This window comes from Palaemon carinicauda, chromosome 7 (genome assembly GCF_036898095.1).
Source record: "Palaemon carinicauda isolate YSFRI2023 chromosome 7, ASM3689809v2, whole genome shotgun sequence".
NCBI lineage: Eukaryota > Metazoa > Arthropoda > Malacostraca > Decapoda > Palaemonidae > Palaemon > Palaemon carinicauda.
In genome coordinates, this window is record NC_090731.1 from 170400703 (window position 1) to 170427849 (window position 27147).

The following is a 27147-nucleotide window of genomic DNA, read 5'->3' on the forward strand; positions in this document are numbered from 1 at the left end:
GAGATCTATGGTTGGCTGGCCCCAGGTGGCCCAAAGTCTCTTGCATACATCCTTGTGGAGGGTCCAATCTGTTGGAATTATTTGTCCCTTCCTACTGAGACAATCTGCTATGACATTCAAGTTGCCTTGGATGAACCTCGTTACTAGTGAAAAGTCTAGACCTGTTGACCAGGTGAGGAGGTCTCTTGCGAACTCGTACCATGTCAGAGAGTAGGTCCCTCCTTGCTTGGAGATGTACGTCAAAGCAGGGTGTTGTCCGTGTTCACCTCCACCACTTTGCCTTGAAGGAGAGACCTGAAGCTTTTCCAGGTCAGACGTACTGCCAGTAGCTTCTTGCAGTTGAAATGCATTGTCCTTTGACTCGAGTTCCATAATCCCGAGCATTCCCTACCGCCTAATGTCGCACCCCAGCCTACGTCCGATGCGTCCGAGAAGAGAACGTGGTTGGGAGTCTGAACAGTCAGGGGAAGACCCTTTCTAAGGTTGATAAAGTCCTTTCACCAAGTCAGACCAGACTTTATCTTTCCGGAAACCGGGATCGAGACCGCTTCTAGCGTCTTGTCCTTTTCCAGTGAAAAGCTAGATGATACAGAAGAGGACGGAGGTGTAGTCTTCCAAGTGACACAAATTGAACCACGGATGACAGTGTCCTAACCAGACTCATCCACAGCCTGACAGGGCAGCGTTCCTTCTTCAGCATCTTCTGGATGGATAGCAGGGCTGGGGGTTGATCGTCTTGTTCAGCAATGTCCTCATCAGAAGGTTCCTCATCCGAAACTGATGAGGAAACGGCAACGGAGTGGGCAACGTCTGACTTGCTGAATCCGGTCGCACTGGTGGATGCGTGACGGAGCCGGACACAATATCATGGTACTGCTGCACAGTCTGTGAACTGTCAACCATGGGGACGCGAGGAAGTACAGCGTCAACCCGAAACTGTCTAGACTGTCTGGGTTGTGCAGTCAACCCCCTACCGGGTTGCTGAGGTTGCCGCACTGCGTCACAACAAGTCACCTCTGCTGGTTGTTGAACGTCCTCCTAGTGACACACTGAACGTCCACAACCACCTCCGAGAGTCGCTTAACGTCAACGTGCGACTGGCAACCCACACTGGGTCGCATCGGTGGAGGAACCACCTCAACTGGCGGACGCGAGTAGGATACCTCAGCGTCAACAGGGCGCACAACCAACCGGTAGGAAGGTTGTTGGCCAGAAGGTTCTTCTCCGTAAAAAATCCTCTATCAAGGACACAAGCTTGGACTGCATGTCTTGCAGCAAAGCCCATTAGGGTCTACGGGAGCAGGTGTGGTAACAGACGGGGTTAGCGACTGAAGCGGAACCATTTACCATCCCTGGAAGCTTTGTTATGCTTTAATTAAAGTCCATAGGAGGCTAAGCAGCTTAAGGCTCCTCTCCAAATGACAGAGTCCTCAAAGGAATATCAGTAGGAGGGAGAACAGCACTTTCTCATCTACAGGAACCATGTCCGAGAAAAGCTAGGTTATCTCAGTGAGGGTCTCACTGGTGCATAAGCAGCAGACCAGAAGGCAACGTTATGTAACTGCTAGACAGTCTGTGAACTGTCAAAAACTGAACTGTCAACCACAACAGGTGCGTGAGGACATACAGCACTGGTGCATTAGCAGCAGACCAGAAGGCAACGTTATGTAACTGCTTGACAGTCTGTGAGCTGGCAACAACCAAAGCTGTGTGGGGAAGCCTCAACTCCTGACTGACTAGTCTGCTGCGGGCGAGTGGCGGTAACCACAGTGGGTTGCGGAGGCTGACACACCGTGTCAAAACACGGCAGCTTGTGGTAGCTCACGCACGGCAACGGAGTGCTCCGTGTGTCTGTGGGAGTCAGCATGCGTCTGGCAGGGTCGACTGCGCATGGGTGGAGGAGCTCTCACAACAAGAGTGTGGGAGCAGGCAGCCGCAGCGTCTGCTGGGCGCACAACCGTGGCAGGTTGTAGGCAAACCGGTGCATCGTCAACCTTCTCCGCTGTCGGAGTGTGGGAGCAGGCAACAACCAAAGCGGAGTGGTGGTGCGTGGTGGGGACTGCCGTGGGTTGTGGAAACTAACGCATCGCGTCAAAACACGGCAGCTTGACTCCACCTTCCCACTGCTGATGCGGTAGCTCACGCATGTCGACGGAGGGTGCCGCACGTCGGCTAACGTCAACATGCGTCTGGCAGGGTCGACTGCGCATCGGTGGTGGAGCTCTCCGCAGCCGGAGTGTGGGAGCAGGCAGCCTCAGCGTGAGCTGGGCGCACAACCGTGGCAGGTTGTAGGCTAACGGGAGCAGAGTCAACCTTCTCCGCACGAAACTCCTGCATAACCGCAGCTAACTGAGTCTGCATAGACTGCAGTAAAGACCACTTAGGGTCTACAAAAGCGGCAACAGACGGCGCTACTGTCCGTTGTGACTGAGGGTCTAAAACAGCTGGTGCGGCAACAGACGGAGTTACTGCCTGTTGCGGTACCACCTTGCCTCTCTTGGGAGGTGTGCAGTCGTCGGATGACTGCAGCGAGTCCGAACTGACCCAGTGACTACACCTGGGCCGTTGGACTTGCGCGGAAGGGACCGACTTGCACTTAAAAAGCTGCGAGATGTGGTCCATGGTTTCTTACGAGAAACCTCTTCCGCAGACGAGGAATAAATGGGCTCTCTCGTCTTTGTATGGGTAGGGCGATCTTGGGTAGATACGCCCGAAACCACGGAGGGAAAAACGTCTGTTCGTTGATCAAGGCCTGTGGAACCCATAAGTCGTTCGACATTACTTCTCCCCTGGGCTTGGGAGCTTGTAAGAGGTCCCGGACTAGGTGAACGACTGGCACGAACAAACGAACCCTCGGACGCAACACTGTAACACTTTGCGCATATCACTTTATCACTTTGATTTTCTGTTTTGCACTTATTTCACTGAAATCGAAACTTTAACTGATTTCTACCTGAAACCCGCAATCCTATCCTTCATTAAAAGGTAGTAATTGCGAAAAAAGTCGTACAATGCAACAGAAAACATATATAAAGATAAAGAATTCAGTGGCTGGGAAAGAGACTAAACACTAGATCAAATAAACTACGTTTACAATCTCTCACCGCACATAGCCTGGGAACAAGAATAAAACCCTAGAAACGTTTTACCTTCTTCCCCTACAGCGACTAGGGAGGAGAGTAAAAAACGAGAACAACGTTACCAGCTTGAACGAAACGTTTAATCTCCTCTCTCTCCCTCCGTCTCTATCTCTCTCTCTCTTTCTCTCTTGATTTCGCACCTGAGAGAAGAGCCCAATTATATATCGTTAAAACATGTTATTTGCTAAAGGAAAAAACTGAAAGGTTTTCCAAATAAAAAGTTCCTTTAATTTAGAATTTAAACCATTTAAGCTAAGAAAGAATGAACGAAACGCCAGAATCGGTTTACTCTTACTGCAAAGTGAAACCGTGACACACTCTCTCTCTATCGTAACGATAGAGCGCATGTTGAACGTCCTGAACGTCAACAACTGCGTAGACTAAAAACTAAACGTTAGTTCATCTTTGAAAACAGTACGAGACTATCAAAGAAATTCTTTCATAAAACATTAAAATTTAAAAAGTATTAAATTCTTTAAAGGTTAAATACGATATAACGGGCTCAATGTTAATTAACTTCGGTTCCAAGTTAGGACCGCCTATATCAGGAAAGGTCGCATATAAACAAACATAAAAATTTATTGTTATATGTTTATAATAAATGGAAAGTTAATCGAAGAGGCCTATAAAGGCGGAGAGATATAAAATATATAGATCTATAACGTGTTAAGCAAAATTACCAAAAACCTAAACACACTTCCGTCTAAGGGAAGGGTCGGCCATTTAAAAGTGAAAGAGAGTCCATACTCTCTTCGTCACCATAATTAAATCTATCCAAAACGAGTTCAAGTTTTGAAATGAAGATAAAACCCCTGCATAGCGAAAGCTCAAAACTGGAATAGTGTACTTCACCAAATCGTTGTGAAAACAAATCCAGTTAGTAACAGCGTATTTAGTAGGTCTTGCCAGTGGCACGACAGAGAGAAAATTGGTTCTATGTTGACATCGAGTACTTGAGTACCTACTTGACAGATGGCGCTGTTGATGTACACCCCCACCTGTATAGCGATCGCTGGCGTATTCCGCCCGTAGGTTTTTTCTGTCGGGCAGCAGAGCTGACAGCTATATGATCATCGGGTAAGTTTAATATTGAAAAATCTGTAGCAGCTTTTATTTGATAATACTGAACGACAAATTAATTGCAAAAATTTGTAACCAGAACAACTCTACAACTATTGGTTTGGAACCATCATTATAAACTTCACAGGTTTTATATGTTCCAAAGAATACTGTTCATGATCACCACTAGCATACAAAATATCTTGAATAATCAATATAATTGAGAGTACAGAATACCATACTGTGGCACCTCTGTTGTGAGTAATTCGTTCTCGGCGAGCTCACAAACTAAAATACAGTACAGTACTCGTATTACAAAGCAATTTTCCCAAAATAAATAAAGGAAATTCACTCGACGGGTTTCACACGTCCATAAATTCACACCCACACTAATTTTTAAAGGTTTGTAATGATAATTATTGAACAATTTACTGTACATTATAACCCCTAACATCAGAAATAAGATCAAATTATTAATTCACAATGGAAAAAGAATACTGTAAAACAATTTAACGAAAGGAAATTAAATGAAAAAGGTACTACATGGCAACTCTTTTCTGGTTTTATGCGAAGCCGTGAAGGTCGTCCACGTCATTTCTCATGCTTGCATGATGGACCACATACATTCTGTTGTCGCCGTAGTTATGGATGCTTGGGTTGGCCATCCTGTTCGTGGTGCTTCCCGGAGTGTCACATTAAAAAGAGATTATAGCTTCGTGAAATAGCCACTGCAAAAGCTATAATTCTTCTTGCTAGTGCTCCCATTAGAGGGGGTGCTACTGTACTTTTTTTTTTACTGATCTTCCCAGCTGGTGTAATACCTACATATACTGTAGGTTTTTTTTTCTGAACCTCGAATCACAATTACCCTTAAAGGACACTCATGAATGACAGAGGCAAGGGACAGTGACATTGCCCTATCAAGCAGGACAATGCCCTAGAGACTGATCATATATACATATGATCAGCGCCTAAGCCCCTCTCCACCCAAGCTAGGACCAAGGATGGATAGGCAATGGCTGCTGGTGACTCAGCAGATAGACCTATAGACTCCCAAAACCCTGCATCCTTAGCTTACAAGGATAGTTAGGTTGCAGCGACTAAAGAAATTAACAAGTTTGAGTGGGACTTGAGCCCCAGTCTGGCGTTCACCAGTCAGGGACATTGCCACATCAGCCACAACAACCTTAATTTTTAATTTTTCCTTTTCCAAAAGCTTTAGACCATTTCCCCTTCTAAAAGATACCTAATGGCTTTTGTCTGTCCTCTCCTCTATAAGAAAATTATAATAAAAGGAAAAAGAAGTTACCAAGGACCACACCGGTTTATCTATATATGCCTAGTTTAAAAACTGATAGCACACACACAAAAGTAAATACTATATACAGTACCATATATTATCCCTAGAGCCATAGCTAGACTCATATAAAACATTTAAAGCGTATTAATTTTAGACTTGCAGGCAGCATTTCATTACACCGGAGATATTCTGCACATTGGGGTTAATCTCATTCTTACGATACTTGCCCTAAGAAATATGCATAGGGAGGGAAATCTTGCTTGAAGACCGATACAATACTACCAAAACAACTTTAATTTTTAAGCTCGTATATCAATTTACCTATGTTCAGTCACTCGTAACCAAAGGTAGTAATGTATAACAGATCTTAAAAAGTAATTTTCCATATTTTCCTGGCAATACAAACCCAATTTCTTTAAAATAGGAATACTGAGTCTTTAGTGATGCTAAAAAAACCCACTGAATCCTTAACATGACAGAGGGTTAGTGATTGAACAGTCACTTTTGTCCTTCAGGCTTAGCAATGAGATGGGTGGTTGGGGTACGAAACTGGATTTAAAGTGCTCAGGTTTGTACAGCTAGGAAGAATTCAAGTCTAAATTTATTGGCTTTCCTCGAAAACATACCTTTCATCATTTAAAATAGGGACACTCACTCACTGGTGGGAGGAAATCCCTTAGAAACCGACAGGAAGGCAGTTTTGTATCAACCCATGACAGAACCACGAGGTTTCGAGTGAGCACTGAAAATGCGCGACAAACGGCTCACACTACCTGAAAAAAATTGCTGCGTAATACCGCCTTCAGATTCTGCTCTTGCTGGCCACCTAGACTTCAACATAGCCGGACTTATGGATAATGCGGCCCTGCTGGAAGGGTCTTATTTTTCCTTATATATGTACTCCTTCCTAGTCCCCTATAGGAGATGTAGCAGAGGAGATTTCATTAGAGGAGAAGGAGGGACAGAGTGACAAACTCTTTGCTTCAGGTGAAAAAAGGGAAATGTTGAAAAAGTAGGAAACCCTGCAAAATTTTGTTGAAAAACATCAGCCACGTAAGGTTTTGGCAGCAGGAGCAACGAATTAATTCACGCGAATTATGATATATATATATATATATATATATATACATATATATATATATATATATGTGTGTGTGTGTCTGTGTGTGCATCTGTGTGTGTATGTATGTACTGTATTTATGTCTGTATGTCGACCTTTCGACTAGAAATAAAAATTGAAATCCAGCATTTCAACTACACGAGACAAATTAATCCTGAAGTATCAACGACATCAGACAATTCTGGCCAATGAGATCTCAAGTTATGAGAGTCCTGATATAAATGCATTTGTAATAAATTATGCACAGGAAATTTCAACATTTCTTTTAGATAAAGAGGTAGTAGGTTGATCAGGGCACCAGCCACCCGTTGAGATACTACCGCTAGAGAGTTATGTGGTCCTTTGACTGGCCAGACAGTACTGCATTGGATCCTTCTCTCTAGTTACAATTCACTTTCCCTTTGCCAACACATACACCGAATAGTCTGGCCTATTCTTTACAGATTCTCCTCTGTTCTCATTCACCTGACAACACTGAGATTACCAAACAATTCTTCTTCACCCAAGGGGTTAACTTCTGCACTGTAATTGTCCAATGGCTACTTTCCTCTTTGTAAGGGTAGAAGAGACTCTTTAGCTATGGTAAGCAGCTCTTCTAGGAGAAGGACACTCCAAAATCAAACCATTGTTCTCTAGTCTTGGGTAGTGCCATAGCCTCTGTACCATGGTCTTCCACTATCTTGGGTTAGAGCTCTCTTGCTTGAGGGTACACTCGGGCATACTATTCTATCTTGTTTCTCTTCCTCTTGTTTAGTTAAAGTTTTCATAGTTTACATAAGAAATATTTATTTAAATGTCATTGTTCATAAAATATATTTTTCCTTGTTTCCTTTCCTCACTGGGCTATTTTCCCTGTTGGGGCCTCTGGGCTTATAGCATTTTGCTTTTCCAACTAGGGTTGTAGCGTAGCAAGTAATAATAATAATAATAAAGATGTGTGATCAAGTCTCCAAGTAGGTAAAAATTATTCTCCGCTTTCTAATGAAATTGTATGTCACCTAAGTGTATAAAGATCTTATCCGTACGGCTGGAAAACTTGTGATAAATCCAAGAAAAGAATAAATATTTTCAGTTTTTCTCAAATTTCTCAGTTATCAAAGTTAATTCTATGATAAATACTTATGATAAGCAAGCATAAATTACATTTTTACTTATCAAACTTAATGAAATTTTCTAATCTACTTCCAATGTATTCTGAAGGAAAACAAAAGTTTAAAATTGTAAAAGAAAATTGCATACAAACCTATATGTCTGCCATAAACTGACAAGTTATTACTGCAATGTCATTCATTTCATTATCTAGTAATAAGAAATTTGTAATTCTGTTTCCTTATTTCCTTTCCTCACTGGGCTATTATCCCTGTTGGAGACCTTCGGGTTATAGCATCATGCTTTTCCAACCAGAGTTGTATCTTAGCTAGTAGTAGTAATAATAATAATAATAATAATAATAATAATAATAATGTCACCCCAATTATGTGTGTAGAACTATTTGTTTGAATCAGAGAGAATGGTTTTCAGATTGTACAACGGGTCCTTAACCCTTTTACCCCCAAAGGACGTACTGGTACATTTCACAAAACTCATCCCTTTACCCCCATGGACGTACCGGTACGTCCTTGCAAAAAACTGCTATTTTTTTAGCATATTTTTGATAATTTTTTGAAAAACGTCAGGCATTTTCCAAGAGAATGAGACCAACCTGACCTTTCTATGACAAAAATTAAGGCTGTTAGAGCAATTTAAAAAAAATATACTGCAAAATGTGCTTGAAAAAAAATAACCGCTGGGGGTTAAGGGTTGGAAATTTCCAAAAAGCCTGGGGGTAAAAGGGTTAATATGAGCACTCTTCTACTAAAATATTCAAATTCTCCCTACTTTGTACTTGTACAACCTACGCATTAAGGATATTCATGCATAAAATTTCAATTTCACACTTACCAGTGATGCTCTTATCTTCGCACACATCCTAGCAATATGACGGATTTGAGCACAGCTTTCTGGTGTGACGGGCTTTTCCAGGCACGCAAGAAGAGCATAAAACCATTGTCCTTGGGGCTTTGAAAATCCCAGCACCTCTAGCCACTGGGAATGCCACTCTAAGAGGTTTTCAATACCCCTCTGAAAGATATTGAAAACATAATCGTAAAGTCCTTTCATTATAAAATAGAGAAATAAGCTAAAATGATGACTAACAGTTACTGTATAATGTTTGAATACTTTCTAAAAATTATACAAAAACTCTAATAACAAGATTGAAAACATTACCATAAAGTCATATCATTATACAATAGAGAAATAAGGTAAAATGATGACAAACAGTTACTGTATAATATTTGAATACTTTCTAAAAATTAAACAAAAACTCTAATAACAAGATTGAAAACATAATTGTAAAGTCCTATCATTATACAATAGAGAAATAAGCTAAAATAATAACTAACAGTTCCTGTATAATGTTTGAATATTTTCTGAAAATTCTACAAAAACTCTAATAACAAAAAGGAATGAATCAAATGAAAACAACAGATATTTAATGAATTTTTTGCATATAATACTAAAAACAAATGAATCAACAAACCTGCTTTATATTCAAGACAATACTGAGAAGAGGCTGGTGACCTTCTATTAGCTCTGGTTTTGGAGTGCTGCTGCCAGCCTTGTTCAACAGGGCGAGCTGGAAACTATTTCCAAAACAAAACTTGCACCAATCTTCCATACATTTGATGCCAGGCTAAAAGATATACAAAATACAAAGAAATAGTTATTATGACCATTAAATTAAAAAAGCTTAGTTTTCTTATGTTTTAAGGTTACAGTTTCCTATAAGCAAACTTTTACCTATTTATTAGAAATACTTTGATGTTATGCCCAAGCAGATGATGACATTCCTGGGAATTTGCAATTTTGAAAGTTTAGTATAGTGAATAATGAAATGTTTTAATTTTGTTTCATTATACTGTACCATGCCCTTAACAATACAGTATGATTTTAAAGTTTTTGTAGAAAGGTTTACTATGAAAAATGTTATTTTTATAATAAAATAAATTTTTGAATATACTTACCCGGTGATTATATAAGCTGCAGCTCTGCTGCTCGACAGAAAACTCTACGTTCAAAATCCGCCAGCGATCGCTAAGCAGGTAGGGGGTGTACATCAACAGCGCCATCTGTCGTGCAGGTACTCAGTACTCAATGTAAACACAGAACTCAATTTTCTCCTCGGTCCACTGGGTCTCTATTGGGGAGGAAGGGAGGGTCCTTTAATATATAATCACCGGGTAAGTATATTCAAAAATTTATTTTATTATAAAAATAACATTTTTCAATATTAAACTTAGCCGGTGATTATATAAGCTGATTCACACCCAGGGGGGTGGGTAGAGACCAGCAATAATTGTTTACATTATTATGAGCTAAGGATTTTTTATTTCATTTTAGCAGTTATTCAAAATAACAAACATAAAATAAATAAGTACCTGGTAAGGAAGTCGACTTGAACAATTACTCTGCCTTTTTAAGTACGTCTTCCTTACGGAGCCTCGCGATCCTCTTAGGATGCTAAGCGACCCCTAGGAGCTGAAGTATCAAGGGTTGCAACCCATACAACAGGACCTCATCAAAACCTCTAATCTAGGCGCTTCTCAAGAAATGACTTTGACCACCCGCCAAATCAAGTAGGATGCGAAAGGCTTCTTAGCCTTCCGGACAACCCAAAAACAATAATAAAACATTTAAAGAGAAAGATTAAAAAGGTTATGGAATTAGGGAATTGTAGTGGTTGAGCCCTCACCACACTACTGCACTCGTTGCTACGAATGGTCCCAGAGTGTAGCAGTTCTCGTAAAGAGACTGGACATTCTTAAGATAAAAAGACGCGAACACTGACTTGCTTTTCCAATAGGTTGCGTCGATTATACTTTGCAGAGATCTATTTTGTTTAAAGGCCACGGAAGTTGCGACAGCTCTAACTTCGTGTGTCCTTACCTTCAGCAAAGCTTGGTCTTCCTCATTCAGATGGGAATGAGCTTCTCGTATTAACAGTCTGATAAAAAAGGATAAAGCATTCTTTGACATAGGCAAAGATGGTTTCTTAACTGAACACCATAAAGCTTCAGACGGGCCTCGTAAAGGTTTAGTTCGTTTTAAATAGAACTTAAGAGCTCTTACAGGGCATAAGACTCTTTCTAGTTCATTTCCAACCATACGATAAGTTTGGAATATCGAACGATATTGGCCAAGGCCGAGAAGGCAGCTCGTTTTTGGCTAGAAAACCAAGTTGTAGAACATGTAGCCGTTTCGGATGAGAATCCGATGTTCTTGCTGAAGGCATGAATCTTACTGACTCTTTTAGCTGTGGCTAAGCATACCAGGAAAAGAGTCTTTAAGGTGAGATCTTTCAGGGAGGCTGATTGTAGCGGTTCGAACCTGTCTGACATAAGGAATCTTAGTACCACGTCTAAATTCCAACCAGGTGTAACCAAACGACGCTCCTTCGTGGTCTCAAAAGACTTAAGGAGGTCCTGTAGATCTTTATTGTTGGAAAGATCTAAGCCTCTGTGACGGAAGACTGATGCCAACATGCTTCTGTAACCCTTGATAGTGGGAGCTGAAAGAGATCTTTCTTTCCTCAGATATAAGAGGAAGTCAGCTATTTGAGTTACAGAGGTACTGGTCGAGGATACGGATACTGACTTGCACCAGTTTCGGAAGATTTCCCACTTCGATTGGTAGACTCTAAGGGTGGATGTTCTCCTTGCTCTAGCAATCGCTCTGGCTGCCTCCTTCGAAAAGCCTCTAGCTCTCGAGAGTCTTCCGATAGTCTGAAGGCAGTCAGACGAAGAGCGTGGAGGCCTTGGTGTACCTTCTTTACGTGTGGCTGACGTAGAAGGTCCACCCTTAGGGGAAGTGTTCTGGGAACGTCTACTAGTCATCGAAGTACCTCGGTGAACCATTCTCTCGCGGGCCAGAGGGAAGCAACTAGCGTCAACCTTGTCCCTTCGTGAGAGGCGAACTTCTGCAGTACCTTGTTGACAATCTTGAACGGAGGGAATGCATATAGATCTAGATGTGACCAATCTAGGAGAAAGGCATCTATATGAACTGCTGCTGGGTCCAGGATTGGTGAGCAAAATATTGGGAGCCTCTTGGTCATCGAGGTTGCGAAGAGATCTATGGTTGGCTGGCCCCAGGTGGCCCAAAGTCTCTTGCATACATCCTTGTGGAGGGTCCATTCTGTTGGAATTATTTGTCCCTTCCGACTGAGACAATCTGCCATGACATTCAAGTTGCCTTGGATGAACCTCGTTACTAGTGATATGTCTAGACCTTTTGACCAGGTGAGGAGGTCCCTTGCGATCTCGTACAACGTCAGAGAGTAGGTCCCTCCTTGCTTGGAGATGTACGCCAAAGCCGTGGTGTTGTCCGAGTTCACCTCCACCACTTTGCCTTGAAGGAGAGACCTGAAGCTTTTCCAGGTCATACGTACTGCCAGTAGCTCCTTGCAGTTGAAATGCATTGTCCTTTGACTCGAGTTCCATATTCCCGAGCATTCCCGACCGACTAATGTCGCACCCCAGCTTACGTCCGATGCGTCCGAGAAGAGAACGTGGTTGGGAGTCTGAACAGTCAGGGGAAGACCCTCTCTTAGGTTGATATAGTCCTTTCACCAAGTCAGACAAGACTTTATCTTTTCGGAAACCGGGATCGAGACCGCTTCTAGCGTCTTGTCCTTTTTCCAGTGAAAAGCTAGATGGTATAGAAGAGGACGGAGGTGTAGTCTTCCTAGTGACACAAATTGATCCATGGATGACAGCGTCCCTACCAGACTCATCCACAGCCTGACTGAGCAGCGTTCCTTCTTCAGCATCTTCTGGATGGATAGCAGGGCTGGGGGCTGATCGTCTTGTTCAGCAACGTCCTCATCAGATGGTTCCTCATCCGAAACTGATGAGGAAACGGCAACGGAGTGGGCAACGTCTGACTCGCTGAATCCGGTCGCACTGGTGGATGCGTGACGGAGCCGGACGCAATATCATGGAACTGCTGCACAGTCTGTGAACTGTCAACAACCATGGGTGCGCGAGGAAGTACAGCGTCAACCCGAAACTGTCTAGACCGTCTGGGTTGTGCAGTCAACACCCTACCGGGTTGCTGAGGTTGACGCACTGCGTCACAACAAGTCACCTCTGCTGGTTGTTGAACGTCCTGAACGTCAACAACCACCTCCGAGCGTCGCTTAACGTCAACGTGCGGCTGGCAACCCACACTGGGTCGCATCGGTGGAGGAACCACCTCAACTGGCAGACGCGAGTAGGTTACCTCAGCGTCAACAGGGCGCACAACCGCCCGGTTGGAAGGTTGTTGGCCAGAAGGTTCTTCTCCGCATTTAAGTCCTCTATCAAGGACGCAAGCTTGGACTGCATGTCTTGCAGCAAAGACCACTTAGGGTCTACAGGAGCAGGTGCGGCAACAGACGGTGTGACTGCCTGATGAAGCGACCGGTTGGAAGGTTGTCGGCCAGAAGGTTCTTCTCCGCATTTAAGTCCTCTATCAAGGACCCAAGCTTGGACTGCATGTCTTGCAGCAAAGCCCATTTAGAGTCTACGGGAGCAGGTGTGGCAACAGACGGGGTTAGCGACTGAGGCGGAACCGTTTACCATCCCTGAAAGCCTTGTTATGCGTGACATAATAGTACAGCAAAACTTCAAAGGCTCGACAAAAGCTGAGAAGTTGACCTGTAAACAACTTGGAGCGTCTCCTGGCTAGGCGCCAGGGAGAGTCTACCAGAATTGAGAAGTCTATCTGGGCAGAGGCATGAACTCCCAAGTCGAGAACTTCTCTCGTGTCATATCAGACTCTCGCTCTATAAACCAGTTTAAAAGAAGGGAAATCAAAGGCTGTATCCCCCAAACTCCTCCTGGTGAAAAAACCAGTCGCCTAGCCAACGTAACGCTCTCTAGGAGAGCGAGAGAGCACTAGCTTAAAAACAACGGCTTCGAAGTAGCTAGGCCTAGTGTAAGTTCTGACGTTAAGGCGAACGAGGAGCAGCAGTTACAAGATCCGGACGAAGATCCTTAAAAAAATCATCATGATTTAATTAAAGTCCATAGGAGGCTAAGCAGCTTAAGGCTCCTCTCCATCTGACAGAGTCCTCAAGGGAATATCAGTAGGAGGGAGAACAGCAACTTCCTCATCTACAGGAACCTTGTCCGATAAAAGCTGAGTCTCTCACTGGTGCATTAGTAGCGGACCAGAATGCAACGTCATGTAACTGCTTGACAGTCTGTGAACTGTCAACAACTGAACTGTCAACCACAACAGGTGCGTGAGGACGTACAGCGTCCACTCGAGACTGCTTTGACTGTCTAGACTGAGCAGTCAAAACAACTCTAGAATGCGGAGGTTGACGCACCGCGTCAAAACAACTCTAGAATGCGGAGGTTGACGCACCGCGTCAAAACAAAACAACTTAGACTGTTGTTGTACCTCGCGAACGTCACGGAAGGTTCCGTGCGTCGCTGAACGTCAACATGCGGCTGGCAGGGTACACTGGAACGCATGGGTGGCGGGACTCTCTCAGCTGGAGTGCGGCAGAAGGTCGCCTCAGCGTCCACAGGAAGCACAACCGTGGTTGGTTGTAGGCTAGAGGTTGGTGCAGTGTCAACCTTCTCCGCACGAAAGTCCTGCATCAATGACGTTAACTGAGGCTGCATGGTCAGCAGCAAAGACCACTTAGGGTCTACAAGAGCAGGTGCGGCAACAGACGGTGTGACTGCCTGATGCGGTACCGCTTTGCCTCTCTTAGGAGGTGAGCAGTCGTCGGAAGACTGCAGCGAGTCTGAACTGAACCAGTGGCTACAACTGGGCCGTTGAACTTGCGCGGAAGGGACCGACTTGCGCTTAATAAGCCGCGAGACCTTGGTCCATGGTTTCTTACGAGAAACCTCTTCCGCAGACGAGGAATAAATGGGCTCTCTCGTCTGTGTGTGGGTGGGGCGATCTTGGGTAGATACGCCCGAAACCACGGAGGGAAACGTCTGTTCGTTGATCAAGGCCTCTCGAACCCATAAGTCGTTCGACATTACTTCTCCCCTGGGCTTGGGAGCTTGCAAGAGGTCCCGGACTAGGTGAACGACAGGCACGAACAGACGAACCCTCGGACGCAACACTGTAACACTTTGCGCATATCACTTTATCACTTCGATTTTCTGTTTTGCACTTATTTCACTGAAATCGAAACTTTTACTGATTTCTACCTGAAACACGCAATTCTACCCTTCATAAAAAGGTAGTAATTGCGAAATCAGTCGTATAATGCATCTCATTAATACCAGCAAAAAACAGAAAACATATATTAAGATAAAAAATTCAGTGGCTGGGAAAGAGACTAAACACTAGTTCATATAAACTACGTTTTCAATCTCTCACCGCACATAGCCTGGGGACGAGAATAAAAACCTAAAAACGTTTTATCCTTCCTCCCCGTACAGAGACTAGGGACGAGAGTAACACGAGAACAACGTTACCCGCTTGAACAGAACGTTTTCTCTCCTCTCTCTCCCTCCGTCTCTATCTCTCTCTCTCTCTTTCTCTCTTGATTTCGCACCTAAGAGAAGAGCCCAATTATATTTCGTCAAAAAAAAAACATGTTATTTGACTAAAGGAAAAAAACTGAAAGGTTTTTCAAATAAAAAGTTCCTTTAAATTAGAATTTAAAACATTTAAGTTAAGAAAGAATGAACAAAACGTTAGAATCGATTTACTCTTACTGCAAAGTGAAACCGTGATACACTCTCTCTCTATCGTAACGATAGAGCGCATGTTGAACGTCCTGAACGTCAACGACTGCGTAGCATAAAAACTAAACGTTAGTTCATCTTTGAAAACAGTACGAAGACTATCAAAGAAATTCTTTCATAAAAAATTACAATTAAAAAGTTTTAAATTCTTTAAAAGCTAATTACGATATAAAGGGCTCAACGTTGATTAACTTCGGTTCCAAGTTAGGACCGCCTACTATCAGGAAAGGTCGCATATAAACAAAACATTAAAATTTATTTTTATATGTTTATAATGAATGGAAAGTTAATCGAAGAGGCCTAATAAAGGCGGAGAGGTATAAAATATATAGATCTATAACGTGATAAGATAATTACTAAAAACCTAAACACACTTCCGTCTAAGGGAAGGGTCGGCCATTTAAAAGTCAAAGAAAGTCCATACTCTCTTTGTCACCATAATTAAATCTATCCAAAACGAGTTCAAGTTTTGAGATGAAGATAAAACACCTGCATAGCGAAAGCTCAAAACTAGAATAGTGTACTTCACCAAATAGTTGTGAAAACAAATCCAGTTAGCAACAGCGAATTAGTAGGTCTTGCCGGTAGCCCGACAGAGAGAAAATTGAGTTCTGTGTTTACATTGAGTACTGAGTACCTGCACGACAGATGGCGCTGTTGATGTACACCCCCTACCTGCTTAGCGATCGCTGGCGGATTTTGAACGTAGAGTTTTCTGTCGAGCAGCAGAGCTGCAGCTTATATAATCACCGGCTAAGTTTAATATTGAAAACTTCCTACGTTCTCTAGACAAATTGACACATAAGATTTAATGCTTCACGAGTCATACATTTGGCTTTGCTGCTGTTAATAGTGACCATTGATTGAAATAAATTTTCTGATGGTGTTTGTAACTTTGTTAACATATTTATTTTATTTGTGGAGATTTTTGGCTCTGTCTAAAGGTTAAAATACATCCCAACCTTCCTCAAACATATTTCAACCTTCAATACTGTTATCATTATTTTTCTCATTTTACAGCCATGAATTCATAAAGAACTATAGGGGGACTCAGAAGAGCGCAGACCTCCACCGTGGCAGCTTATTTCTTGACCTTGACCTTAACATGTATTAATTGACGTGGATTTTCATACACTCAAATATGAACAGAGTTTGAAATCTCTGTGACAAAGACATCCAAAGTTATGACTGATTACATGAATTGGACATTTTGCTTGACCGTAACCTTGACCTTCCGAAATCTAATCATTTCCTGCTTTTAACATAACAGTTAATCCCTGTAAGTTTCATTACTCTAAAATTAAAATTTTGGCCAGGAAGCTGTTCACAAACAAGCAAACAAGGGGTAAAACACAACCTCCTTCCAACATCGTTGGCGGATTACGACATAAGCTATAATGATAGGCTATGGAGTACTAAGTCAGCAATACTATTTGATCTTTGTTACTTATCAGATATGGTCTTTGTTACAGTATTTATCAAATTTTGTTAATTATCAGGACGTACATATATTCATTAACTATCCCAAGAGGTTCTTCCATAATCCTTATTTGTTGTCTCTGCATTTTCATTGAACTTTAAGATTATCTTAGTTTTGTAATTTAAAGTGCTACACTATTCAAAAACCAAATCATTGTAATCTACCAGCGAAACAGGGGCATTAGGAATCTCATTTGAAGCTCTCATCGCAGCAATTTGCATCCGTAACTTAGAAAATGCGGCGAGCAAGTCCTTCTGAGTTTCAGCAGACGGCGCATACCCAACAGGAGCAGTTTCTTTCACTGGTTTCTGAAAAGAAATATGTAAAATATGCAGAAGATCCTCAATTTACGAACATTCGAATTACAACATAAAACCATCTGAAAATAACAAAGATAAGATAAAGAAATACGATAATAAAACTATATTATATCATTTAATACAGTAACCAAAGCAACATTTGTAATAACCTGATATCTATTTCATATGAAACCCAACTATTTGCTAACTTTTACAGCAGGAAATCACAGGCATGGGGTTCAGGTTAGGCCTACCCAAGGCTAAAAGTTAACAAAATTTGACTTGTAAACAATTTGACTTAAAAAAATGTTCTTGGAACCAATTAAGTTTGAAAGTTGGAAACCTTCGGTAGATATTTTGTTATTAAAGCTTGAAGTAATCGGTTATTTATAACTGTTTGCTCTCCCATGAAAAAAAATAATCTTTATGTCTTGTAATAAAATAAAATAAATTGACATAGGAATGAAAATTACAAACATGAAAATGTAAAAGAGTAACAATGCCTATTACAATACACAAAATCTGGTTGACGCTGTTTTAATTCTAAATTCTAAGAATTTTACAATATATAAAGGTAATTTTTAATTAGATTTGTTTTTAAATACAGTAATAGTAAAAAACCGATCTACTTTTGGGTGAGATGGCCATGACGTCCTGATGGAAGGTTCCTTCAGTAGCTTCCTGAGGGTGTATATGACTACAGTAGATATTCCCAGAGAACTAAACTAAAGGTTTCACAGAATTCTAACTTCTGGCGCGAGTACCCATAAGGTTTCCCTTTAGGATATCGTATATCAACAGGGGACGTATGCCTGACACGCCACATGGCTATCTGCACCCCACATAGCGTTTACGCTTCGAGGAGGAAGGTGGCAAGTTATAGGAGGAGCCGTTGCAAAGCTATCCTCCTGCGTTACTGTTACGGTACCTCGCGACGTAAACAAACGGCAGCCATAGCTGTCCGCCATCTTGACTGACGTCACGTCTGCCCGCTTCATTCCTATTTAGCGTTTCTGTCAACCTCCACGATGCAATAAGAAAGGGAGGGGCCTGACAGGCCAGAATACAAACAATAGGGTGGGTCCATCAGGACGTCATGGCCATCTCACCCAAAAACAGATCCGTTTTTTGGGCTCAAGCCATGACGTCCTGATGGAAGTGTACCAGAGAATTAGTGTATCGTGGTTTTTCCCCATTTCAAAGGTGCCTTCTACTTCAAACAATATTCCTTTGGTCTGATGACCTTAGAGACCGTGACATCTCCGTTATATGTCACTACCAGTGGCATAAACTATGACATGGCTTCCTGCCCCCCTGGCAAGGAGGTCCTGTTTGACCAAGAGGAACATCTCAAAGTACCCTGATGAAGATGAACTCACCTGGAGGCGAGGATCATGCCGGTCTCGTGGATAGATCAGGAAAGTTAAATATTTGTGTAGGAACCATTATTTCACTTACTTTGGTGGGCATATCTCAGACAGGATCAATATTATACTGTACATGAATATAATAAAGAATAATTAGGGGCATTAAAACTCTGTAACAGTAGTTTATTTCCTATGGAAGGGTGAAATAAGATGCATATGTTAATGAAATTTTCTATTTTATTCAAGAAAATTTGCAATAAAATAAAATAAGGTAAATAATTTACAGCAAAATTATTGATTGACAAACATAGACTAAGGACTGAAAAAAAAAAAGACGATGATGTGGAATCTGAAAGGGAAGAACTAGCCTTTACACACATGAGTTCCAGGGGAACTAGATTTTGAAAGTCACAATACACTTCATGTCCAATAAACATGTGGCACACGTGTTAGAGTCTATGTCACTTCACCTTGTGGAAGAACAGTCTTTTGTGACACTAAGTGTCACCTGAAATCACTATGTATCGCACTAGGGTCAACACAGGCACCCATTGAGTTAGTCTCTCAAAATAACTCACTGTTCTACGCAGCACTAAGCTGCAGGTTTTAATACACTACCTGCGGCTACCACGAATCTCTTCACTTCGCGCACCTGCTTCGCATAGTGTTTGAAAAACACTCTCGAGGATTTCCAGCCTGTGAAAGATCGGAGGCTTTCGAAATCCATACCTTGGAAGAAATTTATGGAAGAGGCGACTTTCCTAGGATCATGCCCTGCAGGTGTACTGTCAGGATCCGCTCTGCGAATAAAGTAGGTGATCTTCCCCCTTAGTTGCTTAAGTGACAGGTCACTGCCCGATGTTTCTCCTTTAAAAAGCTGTCCTCCGCCAAAGTTTGAAGTTCTTCGAAGATAGACCTTAAGACTCTCCACTGGGCATAGAGAGACATCTTCCTTCAGAGGGCAGATTCTCCAAGGTCCCCATCTCTTGGTGGGGAGTTCGTTTTTAGCGAGAAACGTAGGGTCGGGGAAGAGGGTAAGTTCCCCTGTATCGGCGAACTGTATCTGGCCCTCTTCTCTAGATAATGCCAATATTTCACTGACTCGGGCTCCCGAAGCGAGAGCAAAAAGGAAAATCCCTTTTTGAGTCAAGTCTTTCAGAGGGCAAAATTCGTTGTCCAGGCTAGAGGCAAAGTGGAGCACCTTATCCAGAGACCAGGAGATGGGTCTCAGTGGGGGTGCAGGACGGAGTCTAGCGCATGCCTTCGGAAGTTTGTTAAAGATGATCGTTGGACAGATCTATCTGGAAGGCATACAGTAGTGGTCTTGTCAAGGCCGATTTACAAGTGGAAATCGTGTTGGCTGCTAAGCCTTGTCCATGAAGGTGAATAAAGAAGGACATGCAAAAATCTATGGAGATTTCCGTAGGATTTTTTGCCTTGACAAAGGACACCCACTTCTTCCAGGATGATTCATATTGCCTTCTGGTAGACTTTGTTTTGTATTCCTCTAGGAAGTCTAAACATTTCTTCGAGATTCCAAACCTTTTCTTCACGGCTGGGGAGAGAAAATCATGAGATGAAGGTCTTGGACTTTCTTTGGTGAATCGAAGACAGTCGACTTCTGCACCTGCTGGGAGAGAACTGGGCCCGGCAGAGGGATCAGCTTGGGCTGTAGCTCCAGGACTAGGGGGAACCAGTTGCTCCGGGGCCACTTGGGAGCCACTAGGGCTGCTGTTCCCTTGGTTCTCAGTTTGGAGAGGACTTTCAGCAGAAGATTGGGTGAAGGGAACAGGTAAATCTTGGACCATCTGTTCCAGTCCAGGGATATAGCGTCCACCGCTTCCGCTTTGGGGTCCTCGTATGGGGCCACGTATAGAGGAAGTTGATTGTTGTCACTCGTCGCAAAGAGGTCAATCTGCAGTTCCAGGACTTGACGGGAGATGAAGGAGAATGATCTTGCGTCTAGGGACCATTCCGACTCTATAGGGCTTGTCCTCGATAGAGCGTCCGCCATCACGTTGCGGAATCCTTGTAGGTGAACTGCAGACAAGAGCCAATGGGTAACAGCACTTGGTTGAGTTGGGGCGATCGTGAGCCCTGACGGTTGAGACATCTGACCATCAAGGAGCTCTCCAAAGTTAGACGGATGTGGATCGAAGGATGAGGGGATAGTTTCTTGAGAGTGAAAAGAACCGCCATAGCCTCCAAGATGTTGATGTGAAACGTCTAGAATAGGGGAGACCACGTTCCTTGAACTTGTCGGTGGTGGGAGTGACCCCCCCATCCTTCTAGCGAGGCATCCGTGTGGATGTTGATAGATGGAGGTGGTGGTTGAAGAGGAACAGATCTTTTCAGGTTCCTTGTCTCCGACCACGGCTTGAGGAGTGAGCGAAGCCTGGTTGGTAGGGGTCTCTTGAGATCTCTTCGAGCGATGGATGCGTATCGTCTCCGGACTCCCGATGCATCCTTTAGCTGTGCTCGTAGCACTGGATCTGTCACTGAACCGAACTGTAGGGAGCTGAGTACCCGCTCCTGCTGTCGTCTTGAAATCCATTTGGATTTGAGAAGTCTCTTGACAGATCCGGCAATTTCCTTCCTTTTCTTCAGAGGGATGGAAAGATGGTGTGACTGAAGATTCCATTGGATTCCCAACCATTGAAACTTCTGAGCTGGAGACAGGCAAGACTTTCTGGTGTTGATTTTGAAACCCAGATGTTCCAAGAGTTGGGTCACCTTTCTGCAGGCACGCAAGCATCCTTCTGACGATGTCGCCCAGACCAGCCAATCGTCTAGGTAAGCCATCACCTGGACGCCTTGAAGGCGTAGCTGGTGGACGATCGTGTCTGCGACCTTTGTGAAGATCCTTGGAGCTATGTTGAGTCCAAAGGGCATAGTATGAAGGCGTATTGCCGTCTTTGAAGCCTGAATCCTACTTGGTGATTCATTGTTATGTGCCAATATGCATCCGCCAGGTCTATTGAGACCGTGTAAGCCTTGTGAGGCAGTAGGGCTCTTATATGTTGAAGAGTCAGCATCTTGAATTTGCTGTTCGCAATGAACTTGTTGAGAGGGGACAAGTCGAGAATGACTCTGAGTTTGTCCGAGTCTTTCTTGGGAACACAAAACAGTCTTCCCTGGAACCTGGTGGACTTCACCCTCTTGATCACCTTCTTATTCAAGAGTTCTAGGACATATTCTTCTAGGATGGGGGTTGAGGGTTGGAATAATTGGTGGAAGATTGGAGGTGGTTTTATCCAACTCCACCCTAATCCCTTCTTGACGATGCTGTGTGCCCAAGGATCGAAGGTCCAACGATCCTGAAAGTGGCGGAGTCTTCCTCCCACCGGAAGCACTTCGTTGGTTCTGGTTTCCCGAGGGTTTACCACCTCGGCCGCCTGCTCCCCTTCCTCCTCTCCCTCTGGAAGGACGACGAGAGGAGTCTCTGCCGGAGCCTCTACCTCTGGGGCGAAAGGTAGTGGACTGTCTTTCGTAGGCAGGAGTAAAGACTGGTGATTGGGACACCATCGGCTGAGGGACCAGCTGAAAGGTCTGCTGCGGCTGGGCCACTATCTGGGGAGTAGCGGGAACTGGAAACTGGCGTTTGGCTTGACGCTATTGGGGTCTGGGCTTATTGGACTTCTTCTTAGGCTGCAGACCTTCATCCTGAGAAGATTTCCTCTTTCGGGACATGCCCCACTTGTTGAGAAGGTTCCTGTTCTCAGTGGTAGCTTTGTCTGCAATCTCTTTCACTAGATCTGTTGGAAAGAGGTGTTTGCCCCAGATGTTGGAGATCAGTTTCCGGGGTTTGTGTTTCACAGGTGTATCAGCGAACACGAACTCTCTACAGGCTCTCCGGGCCTTGATGAAGCTATACAAGTCCTTCAGCAAGGTAGCAAGGTGGGTTTTCGCGAGAACCATGTAGTAGCCTGGGACCCGAACGTCCCCGGCCATTGCTTCGAGTTGTACTTGAAGCGACAGAGAGGCGGCCAGCCTCTTCTTGGTGTCTTGTTCCCGTTGCAAAAGGTGGTCATTAAGCTTGGGGAGATTCTCATTAAACTGACGTCCAGCGACGTCAGGTTCCAAATTTCCAACCGTGAAGCTAAGTTGGATGTCCTTCCAGCTTTTATTGTCAGGGGGTAAGGCGAGGGAGAGAGGCCTACACTCCTCTAATGTAGGGCAGGGCTTTCCTTCTTCCACCGCCTTCGAGACAACATTTAGAGCCTTTTCCGCAAAGGGAAAGATCATGGTGGGAGGAGCAAGAAAAGACAGATGCTTCTTGCTCAAAGCCTTTACTCTTGAGGGAGTCAGCCAGCATAGCTTGAGCCTTGGAGCGTTCGAACACAATAACCTCCTTAGGTTCGGTCTCCTCCTTGGAGACTGGTTCAGACTTGAGTTTGATATAACAACCCGGGTAGGCTTCAAAATTAGGGTAAAAATCCACCTCTTAGAGGGGGATGGCACCCAATTTGTCATTAATGAAGATGCGTCCAGTCGTTATCGGCATGTGTTTGGCATACCTCCAGGGGGTTTGTCACTGAGCAAGAAGGAAGATCCTTGACAGAAATCTCCTTCGGTTGTTTCTTAAAACCTATGAGTTCCCTCAAGGTTCTCATGACCTTCACGGAACTTATCGTTCAGGAATGCCACCAGAGCCTGGATGGTATCCTGGGTGCCCGGTACCACGGGTAACGCAGCAGCAGAAGCAGCAGAAGTAGAGGGAACTGGCTCCTCAACCACAGCAGAAGCCACAGAAGGTGCACGGGCGATCTTGCCCTCAGAATCAGGGAACTCCACCTGATCCTCTTCTTCTTCTTGACCCTCGGCCATGAGGGTCCTTTCAGTCTTTTCGGACACATCCGACATTCTCTCCACCTCGTCAATGTGACAGCTTTGGAGAGTTCTGAAAACCGCGCACCCACTTGCGCAGTTTCTCTCGGGCATCAGCGGGCGGAGGGTTATCAAACGCCTCATCAAGAAGGCCTTTGCAGACGGAACAGTTCTGCGGATCCCAATACCGAAGGTTCCCCTTCTTGGTTGAACATCCAGCGTGGGTCCGGCACGAAGGATGACCGTAAAAATCAGGGCGACGAACACCACAGAAAGCGCTCTCACACTTCACGTACTCCTCCTGTAAAAGAAAGAGACAATGAGTACTTGGAAGTCAATACAACATAACTTACAGTAATCTTAGATTAGGATTAAGTTAGCAACTTATTATATATAAGATTCCATTTGTGTTTAAGCTTAGGATAGGTAAGCTAGAAAGGAGGTAGGAAAGACACATATTTGTGATTCCCGCCCAGCCAATTGCCACGACCTCACACTGTAATTAATTCCATAGAACCGATAAGGGTCCCAGAAGAGGAAGAACATCCGTTTCGGATGAGCCAAGCTTAGGCTTCCTCTGGGGAATTAATTACAGAGAGGGGGAAAGCTGAAAACGTTCAGTTTATATAGAGAAAGGGGAAAAGTTAAGCCCCTTTGTAGATTAGGTCCTGGCAAGAAACTGCACAAGGATGCACAGAATATGCTGTAAATGTTTTACTGTACAACTATACACAATAGTCTTCGTTCTATGGTATAGATATACCAAAGGAGTACCGGCTATTATACATAGCTGCACAATAATAGCTGCCGGCACGGGGCCGGCAGGAGAGAGGGGTGACTGTCCACTGTAAAGCTAAGACTAGTAGCGCCGGCAGTCTAACGGCGTGCCGGAGGCTCGTCCAGCGCCGGCAAAACTCCACCGAAGATGGACCCATCGCCGCCTACAGTCTAAGTGGCAGAGAGAAGGGATGCCACCTCAGGTAATGGCAGTTCTCCGGCAGGACGGCGGCCTCCGGCAGCCGGCAATGGTAGACCGTCACTGACATCATCCAATGAGACAGGTAGGTTACCGAAGATGCCGGCGGCTAGCGTTGGCAGGACAGAGGCGGCAGTGGACCGACACCGGAATAGAGAGAGAGATAGGAAAGGAGGGAAGCGAAGGAAGGGTAATACCCGGTACCCATTCTAGTCTTCATCCGGAAGGAGTGATCAGATGAAAGGGGAGGATACGACCTTTCATCCGGCGGCAGAGAGCCGGCAGGCGGCTATATTGCCTGTGGCAGCCCAAGGGAGGACCGGAGAACACTCAAAGAAAGGAGGTCTTACGCCGGCAGACCGACCGCCGAAATTGTCTCATAGTTCGACTATGTGCGGGAAGTGTAGCAGTACGAACTACCTAACAGAAGGACCAAACCGACCCCACAACCTGCCGGAAAGCAGTGGAGTTGTAGGACGGCGGACAGGGGTGTGATGGCTAGCCAACACAAAGGGATAGAGGGGGAGGGGAAAGGGTCCTGAGAGGGTGATTGGGGGGGAAACATAGCACCCACCGACACTCCCAGAGGAAGGGAATCTGTTTAAGGTTAGCCTATCTAGGGAGGAGAGAACGCTCTCCAACCTAAAGTAGGTTAGCTCATCGTAGTGTCCTGTCCTAAACTATAAAGAAACAGAATCCCAATGACTGCCTAACCTAGGCTAGGAGAACCATTCTCCCAGACTAGGCAAGACAGGGGTAGGACAAGTCGCTAGGCTACAGGGAGAAAGGGTCGTGACCCAACCAAGTACAGACTAGGGGGAAGGGTAGAGCTCTTCCACCTTCAGCCTCCAGCCAGGACCAGAAGGAGAAAAACATTCTCCTAAGGTGAGCTGGGGTGAACGACTAGTACTCTGGGGTTCTGTCCCAACTCAAGCCATGAACAATGGCGAGGAGAAAGGAAGAACAATCCTATCCTAACCTACCTGAATGCTATTCATGGTATGGAGGGCTAGGATGTATCCTAAGCTACCACAGAAGGAGGAAATTACCTTAAATAAGGTAACTGGGGAGGTGAGGAAGCTTACAAGGGCCCCAACGTTAGGTTAGGGGCAAGGGAGTCGATTGTAAGCTCACCGAAAACCCCTTGTATGCTTCCTAGAAGGCGAAAGAATATGTATGCAATCACTGAATCTTGTATGAATAAATGCCTAAATCTTCATTTCGTAAAATAACACTACGAACACTTATATATCATGCAGGAAGTAAACATGAACACTTAGGCATCGAGCCTAGGGTTAGGCTAGTAGGCTAGCATAGGATACGGCTAACTCAGTTCGCCGGAGAATACTGTCGGCATAATATAACTAATTCCTAGCAATGAAGACTAAATAACTAATGATATTTTAATTAGTTATTAGACAGGGAACGTTGCTCTGGCTAACTAAATAAAGCATGCGAGGCGAACAACAGCGTCGCAACATGACGCCTCCGGTCAAGGCACAGCTCTGCCACAAAACATGAGATTTAAGGATAAAAAATTGTTACTTTACGGCCAGAGCTTATCTAAACAATACAAGAACATGGTACTCAACTTTCCAGAAGGCGAGGCTTAAGATTGCGACATGATGCAACCAAATAGCGAACACTGGGAAAAACAAGCTCTGCAGGAACGCTACGAAAATAGGAATGAAGCGGGTGGACGTGACGTCAGTCAAGATGGCGGACAGCTATGGCTGCCGTTTGTTTACGTCACGAGGTACCGTAACAGTAACGCAGGAGGATAGCTTTGCAACGGCTCCTCCTATAACTTGCCACCTTCCCCCTCGAAGCGTAAACGCTATGTGGGGTGCAGATAGCCATATGGCGTGTCAAGCATACGTCCCCTGTTGATATACGATATCCTAAAGTGAAACCTTATGGGTACTCACGCCAGAAGTTAGAATTCTGTGAAACCTTTAGTTTAGTTCTCTGGGAATATCTACTGTAGTCATATATACCCTCAGGAAGCTACTGAAGGAACCTTCCATCAGGACGTCATGGCTTGACCCCAAAAACATAATGTAACAATTTTTAATATGTTGTTGAAGGATGTAAACAAACCTCCTTAGATGCTGTTAATTTCTGCCGAGACTGAAAAAGTTTTTCTATTTGCCCTACGAACTTTTCTTTGGCCCTTTTTAAACATTTATCACTATAGTATTTGTTTTCTGAAGAAGAGGGCTATGAATAAATTTAGTTTTTTATGAATTTGGGTTTACTTTATTTCTATATAAATACATATACAGTATGTATGTATACAAACTACTGTATATATAATATAATACACAGGTATCTTCATACTGTATATATATATATATATATATATATATATATATATATATATATATATATATATATATATATACTGTATATATATATATATATATATATATATATATATATATATATATATATATATATATATATATATATTTATGTAAATATAAACATATTACATATATATATATATATATATATATATATATATATATATATATATATATATATATATATATATATATATATATATGTATAGACAGTTAGACTGGGGAGCAGCATACTGATTACGATAACCAAAATGATCGAGCAACGAAATATGTTATATGAAATTTATCAAACAAAGAAATGATAGCATAGCTTACCTTAACTACAGCTCCTAATTTCTTAAATTTCTTTCTATCAACATCAACAGTGACTACACCTTTGCATTGACGAGCCTCCCATCTGCAAAAAAAAAAA

At 43.6% G+C, this 27147-nt stretch overlaps 1 protein-coding gene across 1 annotated transcript in view; it reads right to left on the reverse strand.

Moving 5' to 3' along the window:
* Positions 1-27147, reverse strand: part of Gem2 (Gemin 2) — a 45142-nt gene that overhangs the window by 11965 nt on the left and 6030 nt on the right. Inside the window, exons 3-6 of the mRNA XM_068376420.1 lie at positions 27051-27132; positions 17065-17208; positions 9201-9353; positions 8561-8740 (exon numbers count right to left, since the gene is read on the reverse strand). Coding sequence (XP_068232521.1) covers positions 8561-8740; positions 9201-9353; positions 17065-17208; positions 27051-27132 — 559 coding nt within the window. The remainder of the gene's footprint in view (positions 1-8560; positions 8741-9200; positions 9354-17064; positions 17209-27050; positions 27133-27147) is intronic.